This window comes from Ranitomeya variabilis, chromosome 3 (assembly GCF_051348905.1).
Source record: "Ranitomeya variabilis isolate aRanVar5 chromosome 3, aRanVar5.hap1, whole genome shotgun sequence".
Classification (NCBI taxonomy): domain Eukaryota; kingdom Metazoa; phylum Chordata; class Amphibia; order Anura; family Dendrobatidae; genus Ranitomeya; species Ranitomeya variabilis.
Window position 1 is genome coordinate 544,827,397 of NC_135234.1, and position 21,831 is coordinate 544,849,227.

Here is a 21,831-nt window from a genome sequence, read left to right on the forward strand (position 1 = left end):
AGGCCGAAGGAGACAGGAGCAGCAAGCGAGGAGGAAAGTGCAGCGATTGTCCTCCACTGCCACACCTGAATTTCAGGTATATAACAGGCTCTGCCGCCGGCCACAGAGCACCAAAGGATTTCCTCCTTATGCCCTATAGGGACAATAGAAACACTGGAGAGTGTGTGTGGGTGGGCTTTTTGACCTTTTTGTTTTTCCTGTCCTTTTTAGTGTGGAGAGTCATCCCTACTGTGGTCTGATGTGAACAGTGATTACAGAAAATTTGAAAATGTTTCTTGTTTAGAAGAGAGATAGCACTTATTGCAAATATGATTTGTTTAATGGTTGAATATATATTTTATATTGTAGAATATTTAACATCTGACAAGAGCATTGGATGCAAGATTAAAAAATGTTTAAAGTGCATCTAGTGGGAACTTCTCTTAATCTCTGACTGTGGGCCACACAGCTATACCCAACCCATATTATATTTAATGAAGAAATCGCACATGATGATTCTTTCAATGCTGTCTGTGTGTAAATGCCATAATTAACAAGCCAAATAACTTAGACTTTCTTACGCACAACCGGCCCCCACTAGAAATATTTTGGCCTTGTAATTATCTAAAAACGTTTAGCAGTTTATTTTTCCTAGAGCCTAAATTTACCACAAAAGAGCAGAGATAATTAAAATACTTGTTGAATCCTCTGTCTATCTCTAAATTATCTGTGACTAAATATCAAGTTCTCAGAACACATTTATTTCCTTGATCTAAAAGAACAAAATGTTTTTACATTTTTTTTTTATAGAAGGAGAAAAAAATAATCTAATAAAAATTTAAAAAATGTCTAGAGCTTATCATGGCCATGTGTGAAACTCAACAGAGTTTAATAGGCACTGCAAACAAGTAGGTATATTCACTGTTGAACACATACAACACTAATAGTAATTTATGGCTTATTGTACACTAAGGCTTGGTAAACATTATTACACTGGTTTTCTTAAAAAAAAAAACCCTACTACTACTACAAGGTGTGGAGCGTCAAATTGTAAAAAGGCTGCATCATGAATTAATTAGTGCAATTGTAGCTCAACACCATATGTTACTCCATAGAGTCCATTACAAACTTTTCTAGTCTATGTAAAAGACTAAACATCACTAAACATGTACTTCATACATGACAAAATATACCATATATAAAAATTACTATATTATTAAAATACACACTGGCTAATACTCCAAAAACTAACTCGTACAAACACAAACATAAAGTGCAAACTATGTCTAAAAAGCTTTACCATAGTAGAAGTCAACTGTATCACATGCAGGTTTTTACTGAACTACATATCCCACTTTAATCCTAACTACCTAGCAGCTGAAAACATGGGCGCCATCTTCATCACTAAAACTTAGGACAGTGTCCTCATCATTGACTTCCTCGGCATACTCTTCTAGTTGAAGGCTACCAAACGAGTAGTTATTTCTAGGCATCGGTGACGAATTTAACACTAATGGGTTCCCATAGACAAGGGGGTGACTAAAAGAGTCGCCAATATCTGAATCTGTATCACTTGATTCACTTCCACTACTAGTAGAGCCATCAGCCATGGCTACACCACTCAAGTGCTCATCTACTTTTACAGAGGAACGCAAGACTGGGCTGTATTTAGACTGCCTACTCTCGAAAACCCCATTTGACATCATTTTAGCTTCCAATGCAGCCATTTTGGAGAGATGGTCTAACCTCTGTTCTTCAGCTCTACTGTCTGTTAAGGGTGTTGAGGCCATCTGACTTAAAATAAAAGGATCAGTATCAGAGTGGTTGCGGTGGCCACTCTTTAGTCTCTGAATATGTGGTCTATCTAATGGTATGTCGTACTGCGCATAATCATAGTCACAGCTGCCGATACCATTGTCTGGAACTCTGCGCTCATTATTATTGTATCCATTTTCTGGAGATCCAACATATCTTGGAGATCCACTCCTGTTAAAACTCATATTAGGACTTGATCCTTTGCTACCAGATGACAATGGACTAGCAAAAGGACTACGGATATCTGGGCCACTAAACATTTCATCTATTAAAGAGCTGTGTCTGGGCATTTTAGGACTGTGGCTAGCATGAAAAGACATGCTAGCCGAGTCATCATCAAGATATTCTTCTATAATATTAGAAGAAGACCGAACAGAGGACATTTGTTGCTTCAATTTGGAATGTTTAGGATATTCATCTGTCCTATAGCTTCCATTACAAAGAAAACCACCCTCATCCTTGTCATTTGTTTGGGACTGCGAGCGTAGTAAAAGTGCTCTGTGAATATCATATTCGCTATCTACATCACTGCAGTCAATGTAGGGAATTGAGTTACTGCTGCCATGAGCAGCCCGGGATGCTGGACCTGTGCTTGGCTGGTGTGCGTTCTTCATGTTCTGCTGTATATGGTCTTTGGCTGCTTCTTCTCCATCCATTGTCAGATGTGTTCCTTCTTTTGTTCTCCTCTCCAAAGGTACTTTATTGGGAGATAGACTTTTATGTTGTATTAGCACCTCTGTTACTAACTTGTCTTCTTTGCAAGGCGATAAGGTTTGTATCTCATCTGGTTGAGAACTCTGTATAAGAGTTATCTTAGGGCTCTGCTGTAAAACACAAACATAAAATAATACACTTTTACTTTCAGTTACAACGATAAATGAATAATAAAGAAGCTAAGTCTTTCGGCAGTAGTAAGCAAAAGTGCTTGATACAACTATCTCCACTGCGGAGGCTAAACCGCCACTGCTTCTGTAAGGCTAGAATGTAATAAGAATGGGCTTGCAGTAAGAGGTTAGAACTAGAGATGAACGAATTTGACTGGGTCAGGGCTTATTCGGCAAGTTATAGCGCTTACCGAATAAGCTGCAGAGGGAACCCGGCTTCCTAGTCTGCATCGGCCGATCAGCTGTTCGGCTCCGCAGCTGATCAGCCCAACAAACAGGCTCTCCATGTATGTGTCGTGACTGTGACACAGCCGCAACACACACAGTTGCGGAGCCGAACAGCTGATTAGCCGGAGCGATCCAGGAAGTCGCGTTCCCTCTGCAGCTTATTTGGTAAGCACTATAGCTTACCGAATAAGCCCTGACCCAATCAAATTCGCTCATCTCTAATTAGAACCAACTATTCATTAATTGTTAGTTGTGGGTTATTGCTTCAATTATATTTATTCCCTAAAAAGACTGATACATTTTAACTAAAGGTGTGAGCTGGACTAGGTCAGATATTGTTTTCAGTCTTTTATAATAAAACAATGTTTCCAATCACTAGAGATGACGCCACACATTGTGGTTAAACCATGCTTTTTTTAAGCATCTGTTTTTTTAAGCTGCGTCACTATGTTAAAATGTTGTGGGGCTCAGAGGTGGAACCTGGGCAGCCACACAGTGACCCAAAGATGAGGGGGCGCACTTCTACCTCCAAAGCAAGTGGAATTCTGCATTATCATGAGTCATTGGATTGCAAAGGTCCCATATACTTTACTGTTCTCACTCAGGGGCCATTTTATGTCTGTACCTGCCACTGGTGGGGATGCAACAAACATTTCATTTTGACTGCATAATTGTCAATTGCCAATAACTTAAGAGATTGTAAAACTGTCAATCACCTAAAAAGCATATTTACAAGCTATATAACTGCAAGGAGTAGCTTACTAACACAATACTAGATTTTTTTTTTAAAGGGAACCGATCACTGAGTTTGACCGATATGAGATATGGCTACCACCTTTCAGGTCTGATATACGGCATTCTATAATGCTGAAAATAAGCCCCCAACCTGACGTGCAAGACAAGAAAAAGCTTTTTATTATACTCACCTGTGCGCCGGTCCGGTACGAGGGGTGTGTCTGGTCTTGGTCCGGCGCCTCCTTTTTTCTTGTGAAGGTCAAAGAACCCCGATGCCTGCGCACTGCAGTACTTTACGACTGCGCCGGAGCGCGATGGTAGGGAGACTGTGTGGATGATGTAGGGACACGTCTTCCACATGAAGCAAGGAGGACGGCATTGCAAGAAGAAGAGAGGCGCCGGACCAAGACCAGCGACACGCCACAGACTGCACTGCCCCGCAGGTGAGTATAGTAAAAAGGGCTTTTTCTTTTCTTGCAGGTTGGGTTGGGGGCTTATATTTATACAGCATTATAGAATGTTATATATCAGGCCTGAAACATGGTCGCCGTATCTCATATAGGTCAAACCTGGTGATAGGTTCGCTTTAAGAATAATGTAACTGTTCTCTCTAAGGACTCAAGGGATTTTCAGATAGTAAGTTGAATTTCCCTTTAGGGTATGTTTCCACGGGCACAAACCGGCAGCGCTTTGGACGCAACACATGTCCGCTCCGTCGAAAGAGTTGCCGACTTTTGTACTCGCGGTGATTTCGCATGTGTTCATTGAACCATGCGGAATCACCGCATCCTATACATTGTACTGTGATATTTATCTTGCAGAGACTGAGCATCTCCGCAAGATAAATTGACGTGCTGCAGTCTGGAGAGATGCGCCGCATGTGCATATATGCAGGGGAGCCGGAGGCGTCGTGCACGCATAGTGGAGATGGGATTTCATAAAATCCCCTCTACTATGCTGTAACATCTGGATGCTGCGGATTGGACGCTGCGGCTGTACGCAATGTCCAATCCGCAGCTTTTACTGACCGGACTTTGACTGACTGGAAACATTCCCTTAGATTGTTACACATAGTGGTGATTAAATTCAAATTGTATCTCATTGAACACAACTAAATCACTTCTAAACAATTTGCTTTTATTAAAAAAAAAAAACATATAGGAAAACTAAAGCTTTAAAGCGGTTGTCCAGGGATAAAAAAAGGTTATTTCTGTACTGGTCCGACGGTCTAGGAAACTCCATTTTGCATTCCAACATCACCGAGTTTCCATTCCACTCTGTTTGCTCAAGTTTTGAAGAAGGGGCTGGCTTAGCTATTGATATGTGCCAGACAGCACCTTTCATTACATACACACAGAGAGGGGGAATAAGCCCTGGAAAGAGTGTGGAACTGGAGCTTCTCCGATTTATGTACCAGCATTGGATCTGAGACAAAAGGAGCAATATATCATATTAATTTATACCAGTTTCATTAAATTATATTTGGAAACTATTTTTATGACCTCTGGCTCTTAAAGGTGTTGTAAGAAAACCACATCCAGGCATTACTAACTTGTTTTGGCACCTCAAAAATTTGCTCAGATGAGGGGGTAGATAAACTTCTTATGGAGCAAAGCTTGCTGTGCTTCCTAGAAGAAAAATACATGAGAAAGTTAAAACACAGCAAATGCCGACATGTCAGAACTCATCGGCTGGCAAAGGGTGACAACATATTGTGATATATTCAAACAAAATATTAACAAGAGCGCTACAAACATGCGCACCCCACTATACAATGCCAGCAGCATACTGGTATAACAGGACTATCGCTACACTGTTTTGATCCCCAGGTAGCAATTATAATGTATAATGTTTTGAAAACTCCTTAAACTGATCATAATGATTATTTAATTGGAAATTCCCTTACCTTTCAAACTGTACTTTTTTGTGACCTCCTTCCTTCACAAAGTCCAAAACTTGCTTTTGTGTTCGACCACTAAAAAAAAAAATATATAATATATATATATATATATATATATATATATACATTTATGCAAGTTATGAGAGTATTGTTAACATATCCCAAAGGTAGAATCCAATCCCTCTTAAAAAATAAAATTAATGAACAAATCGCACTCCCCTCCCCTTCTTCTAAGTTACAGACGGAGATCTCAAAATTGACACAAGACCTAAAACTACTATTATTCTCCCTTTATGAAGCGGCAGTCAAAAACACTAAATATAAAATGTATACATCATTAAACAAACCCACTAAATTTATGTGCAATCGCATAAAGAAAAGGAGGCTCTATAATAGAATTAACAAAATAAAGGACTCCAAAGGAACAATATTATCCCACTCGCAAGACATAGTAAACGAATTTGCAAAATTCTACGAAAAGCTTTATAACATTAATCCCCAAAAAACTCCTCCCAACTCCACCAAGACGCCATCTCCTCATTCCTCTCTTCAATCAACCTCCCAAAAATCACTATCGAAGACAAATCAACCCTATCAGCTCCCTTTAATTTAGAGGAGATGGAGGATTGTATTAAGCAACTAAAGCCATCAAAATCCCCAGGACCGGATAGTTTTGGCAACGATTACTATAGAACCTTTTACAAAACTCTCTCCCCCATCTCTTGCAATCATTTAACATGGCCTCATCCTTGGGTACCTTCCCTAGCGAAATGCTTGAAGCATCTATTGTTTTAATTCCCAAGCCCAAAGACAACCTTGAAGACATTGCCAATTTTAGACCCATCTCCCTAATCAATTGTGACATCAAAATATACGCAAAAATTCTAGCCAACAGGCTTAGTCTGATACTTCCCACCTTAATAAATAAAGACCAGATCGGGTTTGTCGTGGGTCGCCACACTTCAGTTGGTACCAGGAAAATCATCAACGCCATCAAAATAGCTAATCAAACAAAACAAAGCACTCGGATTGTCTCTTTAGACGCAGAAAAAGCTTTTGACCGTCTGGATTGGGGCTTCCTACGACAAACCCTGATCAAATTTGGGTTTGATAATTCTTTTATTACTACAATTATGGCCCTCTACTCCAACCCTAGAGCAAAAATCGTGGCTAACAATCATTTATCTCCCTCCTTTGCTATAATAAATGGTACAAGACAGGGATGCCCCTTATCCCCACTTCTTTTTATTTTAGCCATGGAGCCCCTTGCAAAAATTGTCAGACAAAATAAAATCAAGGGATTGGAAACCCCACTTCGCCAATACAAAATAAGTATGTTTGCTGATGACATCATCCTCACCCTAACAGTCCCTTTCAACTCCATGACAGAACTTCACAAGTTGTTGGATTCTTTCTCAACTGTCTCCCAATTCAAAATTAACACAACAAAATAAAAAATCCTACCTTTAAACGTAGATGAAGAGCAAATTAAAAAAATGAAGGCTTCCTCCCCCATTAACTGGGCTAATAAAGAACTTACCTATCTAGGGATTAAGATCACTAATAATCTAAACAACATAGTAATAAATAATATTAACTCCTTAATTCTATAAATAACGACACTAACGCCTTCGGAGACAAATTCCTCTCCTGGTGGGGTAAAGTCCTTACAATAAAAATCTTTACGCTACCTAAGATTTTATACACTATGAGTTCCATTCCTCTACCTATTTCGGTATCATACCTCACATCTCTCCAAACCACTATTTACAAATTTATTTGGAACAATAAAAAACCCAGGACATCCTGAAGTATCACTTATAAAAAGAGGGCATATGGGGGCTTGGGGATCCCCAACATACACTGTGTTCCAAATTATTATGCAAATAATATTTCCTCATATTTTCTCTAAATTACCTATCTGAATTGCAGTCATTGTTATTTTCCAGTCATCTACTATTCTAGTATAATTGCAATGTTTTGGAACAAACTGCCTATGAAAACAGTATATTTAAAAAAAAAATAAAAACTCAAAATGCATGTTCCAAATTATTATGCACAGCAGAGTTTTCAACCTTTTTTTTATTATTTTGAACAAAAAAATGGTCAATTGTGAAGTTATAAGCATTATCAGCTTATTACAAAATGAAATCAAACAGTTTTCAAGTGAAAACTTTATTCTAGGTGATGTTACATTTGCACATAGGACCACTTGTTCGAAAGAAGCTTCTGAACTCTCTCGTCCATTGAATTTGTCAGTTTTTGGATGGTTTCTGCTTCAATTGTTTTGCATGTGGACAGAATACCCTCTCAGAGCTGTTGCTTAGATGTGAACTGCCTCCCGCCATCATAGACACTCCTTTTGATGATGCTCCAGAGGTTCTCAATGGGGTTGAGGTCAGGGGAAGATGGTGGCCACACCATAAGTTTGTCCTCTTTTATGCCCATAGCAGCCAGAGATGCAGATGTGTTTTTTGCAGCATGAGACGGTGCATTATCATGTATGAAAATGATCTTGCTGCGGAAAGCACCGTTCTTCCTCTTGAACCATGGCAGGAAGTGTTGTTTTAGAAACTCCACATAGATTATGGAGTTCATCTTTACCCCTTCAGGGATCATAAAGGGGCCGACAATCTCTCTCCCCATGATTTCAGCCCAAAACATTACTCCACCTCCTCCTTGTTGGCGCCTTAGCCGTGTTTTCATGGGGTGTCCATCAACTAGCCATCCTCCATTCCATCCATCTAGACCATCGAGCGTTGCACAGCACTCATCGGTGAACAAAACAGTTTGGAAGTCAGTCTTCATGTATCGTTTGGCCCACTGGAGCCGTTTCTGCTTGTGTGCAGTGGATAGAGGTGGTCGACAGGATGGCTTACGCACAGCTGCAAACCTCTGAAGGACCCTGCATCTTGTTGTTCTGGGGACGTTGGAGGCACCAGCAGCTTCAAAAATTTGTCTGCTGCTATGGCAAGGCATTTTTGCAGCTGCTCTTTTAACCTTACGCAATTGCCTGTTGGAAAGAGTCCTCAATTTTTCCTTATCAGCACGCACACGTGTGTGTGCTGGGAATCAGCTACATACTTCTTGATTGTGCGATGATCACAATGAAGTGTCTTGGCAATGTTGATTGTAGTCATGCCTTGACCTAAATACTCCACAATTTGTTGCTTCTCAGCAGCCGACACATCCTTTTTCTTTCCCATTTTGGCAAAAAATGTAGGCTGCTTAATAATGTGGAACAGCCTTCTCAAGTAGTCTTGCCTTTATTTGGACACACCTACCAAACTAATTTGTATAGGTATCTGCAATTGCTTTCAGTGATATAAAGAGCCCTGACACACATCACCATCGATGAGTTTAAATGACAAACAAAAAAATTCTAACCTTATCACTCCTACACTCTTTGTGCATAATAATTTGGAACACAGTGTAGTTGCCCATTATTATACATCCTTGATAAAACAAAGTAGATTCTGGCTAACATCATCAAAACCCCCAGCGTGGCTAGACATGGAAACCTTTCTAAATAAAAACAAACGCCCCAAGGATTTAACCCCTTAGTGACAGAGCCAATTTGGTACTTAATGACCAGGCCAATTTTTACAATTCTGACCACTGTCATTTTATGAGGTTATAACTCTGGAACGCTTCAACGGATCCTGCTGATTCGGAGATTGTTTTTTCATGACATATTGTACTTCATGTTAGTGGTAACATTTCTTCGATATTACTTGCGATTATTTATGAAAAAAACAGAAATATGGCAAAAATATTTAAAATTTTGCAATTTTCAAACTTTGTATTTTTATGCCCTTAAATCAGAGAGATATGTCACAAAAAATAGTTAATAAATAACATTTTCCACATGTCTACTTTACATCAGCACAATTTTGGAAACAAAACTTTTTTTTTGTTAGGGAGTTATAAGGGTTAAAAGTTGACCAGCAATTTCTCATTTTTACAACACCATTTTTTTTTTTAGGGACCAAATCACATTTGAAGTCATTTTGAGGGGTCTATATGATAGAAAATAACCAAGTGTGACACCATTCTAAAAACTGCACCCCTCCAGATGCTCTAAACCACATTCAAGAAGTTTATTAACCCTTTACATGCTTCACAGGAACTGAAACAATGTGGAAGGCAAAAATGAACATTTAACTTTTTTTTGCAAACATTTTACTTCAGAACCAATTTTTTTTATTTTAACAAGTGTAAAAACAGAAATTTAACCATAAATGTTGTTGTGCAATTTCTCCTGAATACGCCGATACCCCATATGTGGGGGTAAACCACTGTTTGGGTGCACCGCAGAGCTTGGAAGAGAAGGAGCGCCGTTTGACTTTTTCAATGCAGAATTGGCTGGAATTGAGATCGGATGCCATGTTACGTTTAGAGAGCCCCTGATGTGCCTAAACAGTGGAAACCCCCCACAAGTGACCCCATTTTGGAAACTAGACCCCTTAAGTAACTTAACTAGATGTGTGGTGAGCACTTTAGACCCCCAGGTGCTTCTCAGAAGTTTATAATGTAGAGCCGTGAAAATAAAAAATCGCATTTTATCTACAAAAATGATCTTTTTGCCCCCCAATTTTTATTTTGACAAGGGTAACAGGAGAAATTAGACCACAAAAGTTGTTGTGCAATTTCTCCTGAGTATGTCGATACCCCATATGTGGGGGTAAACCACTGTTTGGGCGCACCGCAGAGCTTGGAAGAGAAGGAGTGCCGTTTTACTTTTTCAATGTAGAATTGGCTGGAATTGAGATCGGACACCATGTCGCGTTTGGAGAGCCCCTGATGTGCCTAAACAGTAGAAACCCCCCACAAGTGACCCCATTTTGGAAACTAGACCACTTAAGGAACTTATCTAGATGTGTGGTGAGCACTTTAAACCCCCAAGTGCTTCACAGAAATTTATAAAGTAGAGCCGTGAAAATAAAAAATCCTTTTTTTTTTTCCTCAAAAATGATTTTTTTAGCCTGCAATTTTTTATTTTCTCAAGGGTAACAGGAGACATTGGACCCCAAAATCTGTTGACCAGTTTGTCCTGAGTACGCTGATACGCCATATGTGGGTGGGGGCACTGTTTGGGCACCCATCGGGGCTCAGAAGGAAAGGAGCGCCGCTTGGCATGCAGACTTTGATGGGATGGTCTGCGGGCGTCATGTTGCATTTGCAGAGCTCCTGATGTACCTAAACAGTAGAAACCCCCCACAAGTGACCCCATTTTGGAAACTAGACCCCCCAAAGAGCTTATCTAGATGTGTGATGAGTAGTGTTGAGCATTCCGATACCGCAAGTATCGGGTATCGGCCGATCCTTGCGGTATCGGAATTCCGATACCGAGATCCGATATTTTTGTGGTATCGGGTATCGGAATCGGAAGTCCCCACAGTGCTAAAATCACTATAATGTAAAGTGGGCGGTGCGTGGGCGGAGACTGCGTGTCTCTGTGCGGGCGGGGTCTGTGCGGGCCTGCCAGGGATCTCATTCTATGCGGCCGGCGCTGTATGCCCAGGCTTGATGCGGCGTGCCGGGGCTTGATGCGGCGTGGGAGGGCTCTGCGGCGTGCTGGGGGGGTCTATGCGGCGTGAGGGGGTCTATGCGGCGTGAGGGGCTCTCTGCGGCGTTCTGGGGCGTCTATGCGGCGTGCTGGGGGATCTATGCGGCGTGAGGGGCTCTCTGCGGCGTTCTGGGGCGTCTATGCGGCGTGCTGGGGGGTCTATGCGGCGTGCTGGGGGGTCTATGCGGCGTGTGGGGGTCTCTGCGGCGTGTGGGGGTCTCTGCGGCGTGGGTGGGGGTCTCTGCGGCGTGGGGGGGGGGTCTCTGCGGCGTGGGGGGGGGGTCTCTGCGGCGTGGCGGGGGTCTCAGTGCGGGCATCGTCCGATGGGACTACAAGTCCCATCGGGCTATGCCTGCTACACTGACAGTGATTGACACATTAGCCAATGAAGGGACAGTAGTAGTCCCATCATCCGGCTAATGTGTTGAATGAAAAAAAAAAAAAATACTCCATACATACATTCTACATACATACATACATATAGACATACAGTACATTCATACATTACATACATGACATACATTACATTAAACATAGATTACATACTCACCATTACTTGTCATTTTGATCCCCGAAGCCAGTGTCATCTATAAAAAATGTGAAAAAAACAAACAACCAATATACTCCCTGTCCGCAGAAATCCACGAGTGTCCCACGACGATCTCCCGTGGAGAGCAGCAGCATCAAATAATGCGACCGCTCTCTAGGGGCTCAGAAACACAATGACGGGAGGAAGGTATCCTTCCGCCACTGTATTCCTCCGCCACTGTATTCCTCCGCCGCTGTAAAAAAAAAAGTCCCTAGTCTCACTTTATGGCATTGCTGTATGAGACATTTTCCCATGCAGCAATTATATAAAGTGACACTTTGAACTCAGGTAACCTCAGTGATGCACTGCAGGAGCCATTGTCTCCTGTCAGTGTGTCACTGAGGGTCCTATAGAGCAGTGACGTCACCCGATGTCACTGTTCTATAGGGGAGATCGTCGTGGGACACTCGTTATTAATTGGACTACGGCGGACAGGTAGTATGCGGTTTATTATTTTAAGTTTTTTGCAGGCGCTGAAGTATGGTAAGTATGGTGAAATGAAGAATATTAAAATACTTTTTCCTAATGTGTGCGTGTTTTATTAACCCTTTTCTTACTATTGGATTAATAACGGATAGGCGTCTTATTGACGCCTCTCCGTTATTAACCCGGCTTAATGTCACCTTACGATAGCAAGGTGACATTAACCCCTTATTACCCCATATCCCACCGCTACACGGGAGTGGGAAGAGAGGGGCTAAGTGCCGGAATTGGCGCATCTTACGGATGCGCCATTTTCGGGGCGGCTGCGGACTGGTATTTGTAGCCGGGGGGGCCAATCTCCATGGCCCCTCTCTAGGCTATGAATATCAGCCCGCAGCTGTCTGCGTAGCCTTTCTGGCTATAAAATATAGGGGGACCCCACGTCATTTTTTTGGGGGGTCCCCCTATTTTAATAGCCAGTAAAGGCTACGCAGACAGCTGCGAGCTGATATTCATAGCAGGCTACAAATATTGGCCCCCGGCCGTCGGCTTTCCCCCTCTGGCGCAGAAAATTGCGCGGGAGCCCACGCCGTTTTTTTCCATTTTTTTTTTTTTTTTAAATTCAACGCTCATAAAGGCCTCTTTCACCCGTGCGTCAGTACGGGTCCGTCGCTATGCATCGAGCCGACGTACCGACGCACGTTGTGAAATTTGTACACGACGTGGGCAGCGGATGCAGTTTTTCAACGCATCCACTGCCCATTCTGAAGTGCGGGGAGGAGGGGGCAGAGTTTCTGCTGCGCATGCGCAGTAGAAAATGGCAGACGCGACGGACAAAAAAACGTTCACTTGAACGTTTTTTCGTGCCGACGGTCCGCCAAAACTCGACGGATCCGTTGCAGAACGGACGCGACGTGTGGCCATTCGTCGCGATCCGTCGCTAATACAAGTCTATGGGGAAAAAAAATGCAAAAACCTGCATCAAAAACCGCACCAAAAACTGCATCAAAAACCGCACCAAAAATACAGTGGCGGAAGGATCCTTCCTCCCGTCATTGTGTTTCTGAGCCCCTAGAGATGCTGCTGCTCTCCACGGGAGATCGTCGTGGGACACTCGTGGATTTCTGCGGACAGGGAGTATATTGGTTGTTTGTTTTTTTCACATTTTTTATAGATGACACTGGCTTCGGGGATCAAAATGACAAGTAATGGTGAGTATGTAATCTATGTTTAATGTAATGTATGTCATGTATGTAATGTATGAATGTACTGTATGTCTATATGTATGTATGTATGTAGAATGTATGTATGGAGTTTTTTTTTTTTTTTCATTCAACACATTAGCCGGATGATGGGACTACTACTGTCCCATCATTGGCTAATGTGTCAATCACTGTCAGTGTAGCAGGCATAGCCCGATGGGACTTGTAGTCCCATCGGACGATGCCCGCACTGAGACCCCCGCACGCCGCAGAGACCCCCCCACGCCGCAGACCCCCCCCACGCCGCAGAGACCCCCCCCACGCCGCAGAGACCCCCCAGCACGCCGCAGAGACCCCCGCACGCCGCTGAGACCCCCGCACGCCGCATAGACCCCCCAGCACGCCGCATAGACCCCCCAGCACGCCGCATAGACCCCCCAGCACGCCGCATAGACCCCCCAGCACGCCGCATAGACGCCCCAGAACGCCGCAGAGAGCCCCTCACGCCGCATAGATCCCCCAGCACGCCGCATAGACGCCCCAGAACGCCGCAGAGAGCCCCTCACGCCGCATAGACCCCCCAGCACGCCGCTTAGACCCCCTCACGCCGCATAGACCCCCCCAGCACGCCGCAGAGCCCTCCCATGCCGCATCAAGCCCCGGCACGCCGCATCAAGCCTGGGCATACAGCGCCGGCCGCATAGAATGAGATCCCTGGCAGACCCGCACAGACCCCGCCCGCACAGAGACACGCAGTCTCCGCCCACGCACCGCCCACACTCTCCCCCCCCCTCCAGAACCCCATATAGAAGGACAGAAAGGGCTGATTTACCGTCCGATACTTGAGTCCCATTCACTTGTATTGGTATCGGGTATCGGTATCGGATTAGATCCGATACTTTGCCGGTATCGGCCGATACTTTCCGATACCGATACTTTCAAGTATCGGACGGTATCGCTCAACCCTAGTGATGAGCACTATGAACCCCCAACTGCTTCACAGAAGTGTATAATGTAGAGCCATGAAAATAAAAAAATCATATTTTTTCCACAAAAATGATTTTTCACCCACAAATTTTTGCTTTCACAAGGGTAACAGGAGAAATTGGACCCCAAAATTTATTGTGCAAGTTATGCTGAGTAGGCTGATACCCCATATGTTGGGGTAAACCACTGTTTGGGCACATGGCAGAGCTCGGAAGGGAAGAAGCGCCGTTTTGGAATACAGACTTTGGTAGAATGGTCTGCGGGCGTTATGTTGCGTTTGCAGAGCCCCCGATGTACCTAAACAGTAGAAACCCCCCACAAGTGACCCCATTTTGGAAACTAGACCCCCCAAGGAACTTATCTAGATGTGTGGTGAGAACTTTGAATGCCCAAGTGCTTCACAGAAGTTTATAATGCAGAGTCGTGAAAATAAAAATAAAATTTTTTTTCCACAAAAAAGATTTTTAAGCCCCCAAATTTTTATTTTGAAAAGGGTAACAAGAGAAATTGGACCCCAAAAGTTGTTGTCCAATTTGTCCTGAGTACACTGATACCCCATGTGTGGGGGGACCACTGTTTGAGCGCATGACAGAGCTCGGAAGGGAAGGAACGCCATTTTGGAATGCAGACTTTGATAGAATGGTCTGCGGGCATTATGTTGCGTTTGCAGAGACCCTGATGTACCTAAACAGTAGAAACCCCCCACAAGTGACCCCATTTTGGAAACTAGAACCCCCAAGGAACTTATCTAGATGTGTGGTGAGAACTTTGAATGTCCAAGTGCTTCACAGAAGTTTATAATGCAGAGTTGTGAAAATAAAAAATATTTTTTTTCCCACAAAAAAGATTTTTTAGCCCCCAAGTTTTTATTTTCACATAGGTAACAGGAGAAATTGGACCCCAAAAGTTGTTGTCCAATTTATCCCGAGTACGCTGATGCCCCATATGTGGGGGTAAACCACTGTTTGGGCGCACGGCAGAGCTCGGAAGGGAGGGAGCACCATTTGACTTTTTGAGCGCAAAATTGGCTGTGGCGTTTAGAGACCCCCTGATGTACCTAAACAGTGGAAACCCCCCAAATCTAACTCCAACCCTAACCCCAACACACCCCTAACCCTAATGCCAACCCGATCCATAATCCTAATCACAACCCTAAGGATAAACGCAACCCTAACCCCAAAACAACCATAACCCTAAATCCAACACACCCCTAATCCTAATCTCAACCCTAACCTCAAACCTAACCCTAATCCCAATACACCCCTAATCCCAACCCTAACCTTAACCCTAATCCCAAACCTAACCCTAATCCCAAACGTAACCCTAATGCCAACCCTAATCCAAACCCTAATCGCAACTCTAACCCTAACTTTAGCCGCAACCCTAGTCCGAACTTTAGCCCCAACCCTAGCCCTAACTTTAGCCCCAACCCTAACCCTAACTTTAGCTCCAACCCTAACCCTAAATTTAGCCCCAACTCTAACTCTAGCCCTAACTTTAGCCCCAACCCTAACCCTAGCCCTAAATTTAGCCCCAGCCCTAACCCTAAATTTAGCCCCAACCCTAAATTTAGCCCCAACCCTAACCCTAACCCTAAATTTAGCCCCAACTCCTCTAGCTGCCGGCCGGCAGATCATGGCGGGCACACTGCGCATGCGCCCGCCATTTTCATACAGAAGGAAGAAGCCGGCGTCCAGAAGAGGACACAGGAGGACCCAGGGACACCGGTAAGTATGATAGGGTCCCCGAATCCCCCTATTTCTCTGTCCTCTGATGTGCGATCACATCAGAGGACAGAGAATTACACATCGCTTTTTTTTTTTTTTTTGCGGTCGCCGGTAAACAGTTAATTACCGGTGATCGCAAAACAGGGGTCGGTAAAAACCGACCCCGATCATGTTCTTTGGGGTCTCGGCTACCCCCGGCAGCCGAGACCCCAAAGATCTCTAAAGTGCCGGCCGGCGGGCACACTGCGCCCGCCATTTTTTGCCGGAAGAAGATGGCGCCCATCGGGAGCCACGAGGAGCACCTGGGAGACAGGTGAGTATCGGGGGGCGATCGGGGACCCCATTTCTCTGTCCTCTGATGTGCGATCACATCGGAGGACAGAGAAATTAAATGGGAAATCGCGTTTTGTTTTTTTTTGCGACCGCCGGTAAACGGTTAATTACCGGCGATCGCAACTCGGGGGTTGGTAAAAACCCCCCGAATCATGTTCTCTGGGGTCTCGGCTACCCCTTGTAACCGAGACCCCAGAGAAAATCCGACTCTGGGGGGCGCTATTCACTTTTTCCACAGCGCCGTTAATTAACGGCGCTGTGGTTTAAGTACCCTTAGCGGCCGCCGTTAAAAGGCGTATCGGCGGTCGTTAAGGGGTTAATTATAAAAACACTAACTGGCCATCAACTTAATTCAATGGCCCATCCAATATTTCAAGCCACTGTACAAGCTTGGGAAAAACTATCTAGATCAAGAAAGGGAACGTCTAGGAAATCTATCTTGGTTAAAATTCTTTCTCCACTATTTCTACATTTAACAATGTTACACTGCCAGCTCTTTGGGAGGAAAGAGGAATCACGAAAATAGGAGACATCTATGACGGTAGCTCTTTTATAAAATTCAGCAATCTAAAAAACAAGCTTAGACTCCCATCATCGATGTTTTTACAGTTTATAATGTTGAAAGAACAGGTCGTGAAATTTCTCCAGAGGGTTCCTAAATTCCCCCGAAGCATCCTTAAACTTAATAAGTAACACGGAATCTTCTGGAGTCACAAATACATTTATGACTGCTTTAATGATTGGGAAATGCCTAAACACCCCAATATGTGCAAGTGGGAAAGGGAATTGCAGTCTACCTTTACCAGAGAAAAATGGGAGGACACTCTATCTTCCACATATAATTCTACACTATCTATGTCTCTTCAAGAATGTCATTTCAAAGTAAATACTTGCTGGTACTATACTCCAGCAAGATTAGCTCATATTAACCAAGATGCATCTGCTACATGTTGGAGAAAATGTGGCATTAAAGGCGACCTCCTTCACATGTTTTGGCACTGCCCAAAACTAAAACCTCTTTGGTCACAAATATCTACCCTTATAGACAAAATATATGGCAAACCACTAAACTTAACACCCCAAATAACTTTGCTCTCCCTAGGCCTTGAGGACCTTAGTCCGGATAAAAGAAATATGATCATACAAATACTACTGGTAGTAAAAAACAGCATAGCTTTTAACTGGAAACATCATCTTCCCCCTTCATTCTCAGATATAATAGAAAAACTATCTCTCCATAGGTCATATGAAATATCCTTCGTAGCGAATAACCAGCTAGTCAAATTTACAAATAAATGGTCTCACTGGGACAATATCTACCCCTAACTTCTATCCTCAAAGATACAAATCTAACATATGTACCTTAAAAATGTTTATTATATTTTAGTATATTATTTTTATTGTATTTCTATTAAAACTTTAAAGCGTTATAAAGCGTTTGAAACGCTTAAAATTGAATATTGATAACAAAACATTATAGACAATGATTATATGTCAAATATCAAATATTGTATTATATGTTATATGTTACTTAATGGCAAACAATGCCTATAAACATGAGTCATGTTATGTTACTAAAATGAAAGCAAAATAAAAATATTGGAAAAAAAATATATCCCAAAGGTAGAATTGTGTACTTTTGACTGCCCTAACCATATCGACCCTCATAAGCTGTATTACCTGTGATAACGCACAATCTACGTAATTTGTAACACGTTTAGGTTAATATAAGGTGTAAAAGTCTTAACACTTCTTCAGTTATAAAACATTTGCTGTGTTTGATGAGTTATGGTCAGAGTTACACCACAGTATTCATGTACATACAGTAACTCCACGCTTCCTGAAATAACGTGGCACATTGTGTAAGGAGGTCATGAAGGGAACAGACACTTCACAATACTCGAGGACACAACGTGAAGGTGGAGTTCGGGTGGTACAGTATCAGATATATTCAATATGGTCACTCTGCCCTACTGAACAGCCAGGGAGCTGGGGATGTACAAGTAAAGCCACAGCCTACGTATTACATGACTGTGCTGCCAGTCTCTGATTCCACTGCAGAGGTGCAGGCACTGTGTGGATGATGTAGGAGACATCATCCACTGCTTTCAAGATAGAAGAGGCGGCAATTAAAGTGTGGCAATTGAAGGGACCGAGGCAGCGCTTAGAGCGATCTGGATTCACCTATGAGACCAGACCACACAATTTGACATGAATAAAGCCCTTTTTTGGAGGTATTTGGGGGAACCTCTGAGGGTATGAAGGTGAAAATCCATGAATTCATCCTGCATTGTGGCAATTATATGGGATGGTGGTAATTAAATGGAGAAAGAAATACTTTTTTGCACCACACATAAATATGCCATACACCCACTACAGTGTTGTCTGGTCTTGTGCGAAACTAAGAGATGGCATACTTCTGAATCCTTAAAGTATGCACACTGCCAGCATACTCTGGTATTGCTGTCGAGAGCAAGTGGTCACATAACCACTAGTATGCAATTTGCATACTTCCGACCACATTCTTACTAGACTTGTATTGAGTGAGGCCGAACACGACTGGTTGAAATGTAGCTACACGTGACTGCTCACTGTTGGCAGTAATACTGGAGACTTCTGGCAGCACATAATGCGGGAGCTGTACGAATTAAAAAGCCTGCCATCACTAAGAGTGACAGCATCTTTCAGCAGAAGAACAGACGACTTGACATATTGTTGCTGACCAAGGGAAAAGGGAGAATCGCTGTGTCTATGTACAGCCAACAAATCTCCATCAAAAGTAAGTCATTACGTCCACAAGGACCAGAGTACCAATGAAACATTTCTAGTATCTTGTTAAATTCATGGAACAACGAATTGAGTAATTTAGCTGAATAAAACTGAGCTGCAGTCCGAGGTACATGCACCATATGGGTTCACCACTGTCTATAATGAAGAGAATGAGGCGATCTGATGGGTCCTAAAGCTCTTGATCATCTGTCAGGTGGCACCTGCATACACATCAGACCATCGATCTAACTCATTGATATTGGCAGGCTCACCCGCCATTAGTCTAATGTTTATAGGGGGCCTTAAGGTTAGGACAATAGAGATTATGTCCCAGAAAGCATGTCTACAATATATATAAGAAGGTTATCACATTTAAGGTATATACACATCAGCCGTAACAACAGCATAACGAAAAATCTGATCTGCATTAGTGCCATTATGTCACAATGAATCAGTGCTATTTCATGTACCTGCAGGTAGTACAATTTGCCTGGGGCAGTGGTTATACAATACAATTGTGCGTTGTGTCTTCAGATCAACATATCAGGTTTGTGCATCAACCTTACAGGTTCTAGCTGTTCTAGCTGGAGGCTTGCGACTGCACTGATCTCTCACTGACCCTATGCTACCTCATCGGAAAGCTATTTTTCTTATTCGGCTAAAAAAAGATGATACAAAATTACACAAATCTTGTGAGCAAATGAAACCCAAAATGTTAACCTTTTTTTGGTTCCACAACTTTGGGGACATTAAACATTTTTTTTTTAAGCACTTCACCTTCTACAGATGCAGCTCCAGTCCCGTGGCTCCATCTTGTGCCCGTAACTTCTGACTGTCCGGAAGTCAGAAGCTACATAACACGAGCTCAATGCAAGTCTATGAGAGCCAGAACAAGGCTCTCATAAAGATGTATTGAAGAGTCACCTCCAAGTCACTTTTCGCCGGAAACCGACAGGAGTGACGCTGGAAAAGGATGAAGGTGGCGGCGGCAGGCGAGTTACATTTAAAGCATCACTGCAGCGGTGCAATAAAAAAAAAGCGGGGGTGCTGCTTTAACAATTGTCATCTGCAATCAAATTAGAATTGCTCTTCATGGTGCGGCTTCTGTCGCATTTACTGGTATTATTATTGTGTTTATTTAGTAAAAAAAAAAAGATACTGGTTTTTGCCTATGCCGAGGTTGTGACGATAGAAACTAGTATTATGATATGTGCACACGCTAAGTATTTGCAGATTTTTTCGGCACCAAAAAGCCAAGTGGTGGCAGGAAAGATGCTGTATAAAATACATTTTTACATAATTTTTAAATGGGTTTTTAACTTGCCTTCTAAAATGAGCAGCGTGCGCATGAGATTACAGTTGGGCGTTTTTTTTAACCCTAAAAAACATACTGGAAAAACCACAACAAAACCATAGTGTTTGAATAAGCTCTAAAAGGTTTATATCCCCAAATTTCCACAGGATAAGGGGCAACTTACTGATGACTGGGGGTCTAACTGCTGGGACCCCCAGGGTTAGGGTTTCTAAGAACGGTACTTTCTGCTCGGCTTTCTCTGGTAGTCACAATGAATAAAGTGCAGTTAAAGTATGCGCACTATTCAAGATGGGGCTCCACAATGCCCAGTTCCTGTGTTCCAGAACCCAGTACTAAGGATGGATGGAGGTACCAGTGGTCTGATCCCTGGCGAAAAGCAAGTTATCCCCTATCCTTTAGAAAGCAATAACTTACTATTTTGGAATAATGACATACTCTTGTTAATCACAATGAATGGGTGATTTAATGTTTAGGCTGCTTTACATATTATTAGCATTTATTTGTAAGTCACCATAGTGTTTAATGAGAAGAAGGTATGTAGAAATATTCCTCTTTTCAGTCAAAAATGAGTTGCCCTTGCATGAAACAAAAAAAATTGTAGTGTAAGTGCGACATCTCTCCTCCAAGTAATTGATAGAATTACTGTATTTATGCAATAATCAAACAGAATGGCTCCCAATAAGTTTGTAAACGTCAAGGAAATACGACTTGTGGAAGATACTAGTGTTGGAGTAACAATATCTTTGCCAAATACTGAGCAGATTAATAACCCGCATTATTTGCTCCACATTTAATCTGATTAAAATAAAACCCACCTGAATCTAAAAGAAGAACCTCGGCTGAAAAGAACCGGCTTTGGCTTTGGTTTGGGTTCCTCAAAAAGCCTAAAAAAGGCATGGTACTCAACACATATCTTCCAGAATGATTTGCAGAAATCCCGACTGGCCATCATGAATTCCAAAGTATCCTGGTAAGAACTCTGAGCACAATATATAAGGTAATAATCATTAAAAAAAAAGAAGATGACAAATTCTATATTTTCACATTTAACAGTTGAGGAGATATTAAATGTGCTACTGTCACAAGTCATGCACCACATGTAATGGCCGATGCTACATGCATTTACCTTTAACCAAAACTGTTCCAGGAGGAGAAGCAAGTATCATTTTTTTTAAAGGCGCACATTTCTTAGTTTAATCTCCTGCAGGGTTTTATAGAACTGGTCCTATATTTATTTTAATTGCTATTATCGCATCAATATTTGAAATTTGTCTAAAAAAGATCGCTCATTGCTTTCTGGGCATTTTACAATTGGTAAACTTTTGTGATATAGAATAAGATTATTATTATACTGAGCACCAGCATACATAGTAAGG

The 21,831-nt window shown here is 42.5% G+C and overlaps 1 protein-coding gene across 4 annotated transcripts in view; it reads right to left on the bottom strand.

Annotated features, from left to right (window-relative positions):
- The window catches only part of FARP1 (FERM, ARH/RhoGEF and pleckstrin domain protein 1), a 287,123-nt gene that overhangs the window by 59,508 nt on the left and 205,784 nt on the right, over window positions 1-21,831 (bottom strand). The window contains exons 10-13 of one of the 4 annotated variants that reach the window (XM_077297120.1): window positions 21,271-21,434; window positions 5,548-5,616; window positions 5,194-5,269; window positions 2,381-2,618 (exon numbers count right to left, since the gene is read on the bottom strand). In XM_077297120.1, the coding sequence (XP_077153235.1) occupies window positions 2,381-2,618; window positions 5,194-5,269; window positions 5,548-5,616; window positions 21,271-21,434 (547 nt within the window). The remainder of the gene's footprint in view (window positions 1-2,380; window positions 2,619-5,193; window positions 5,270-5,547; window positions 5,617-21,270; window positions 21,435-21,831) is intronic. The other 3 variants (XM_077297122.1, XM_077297123.1, XM_077297121.1) reach the window with 3 other exon arrangements.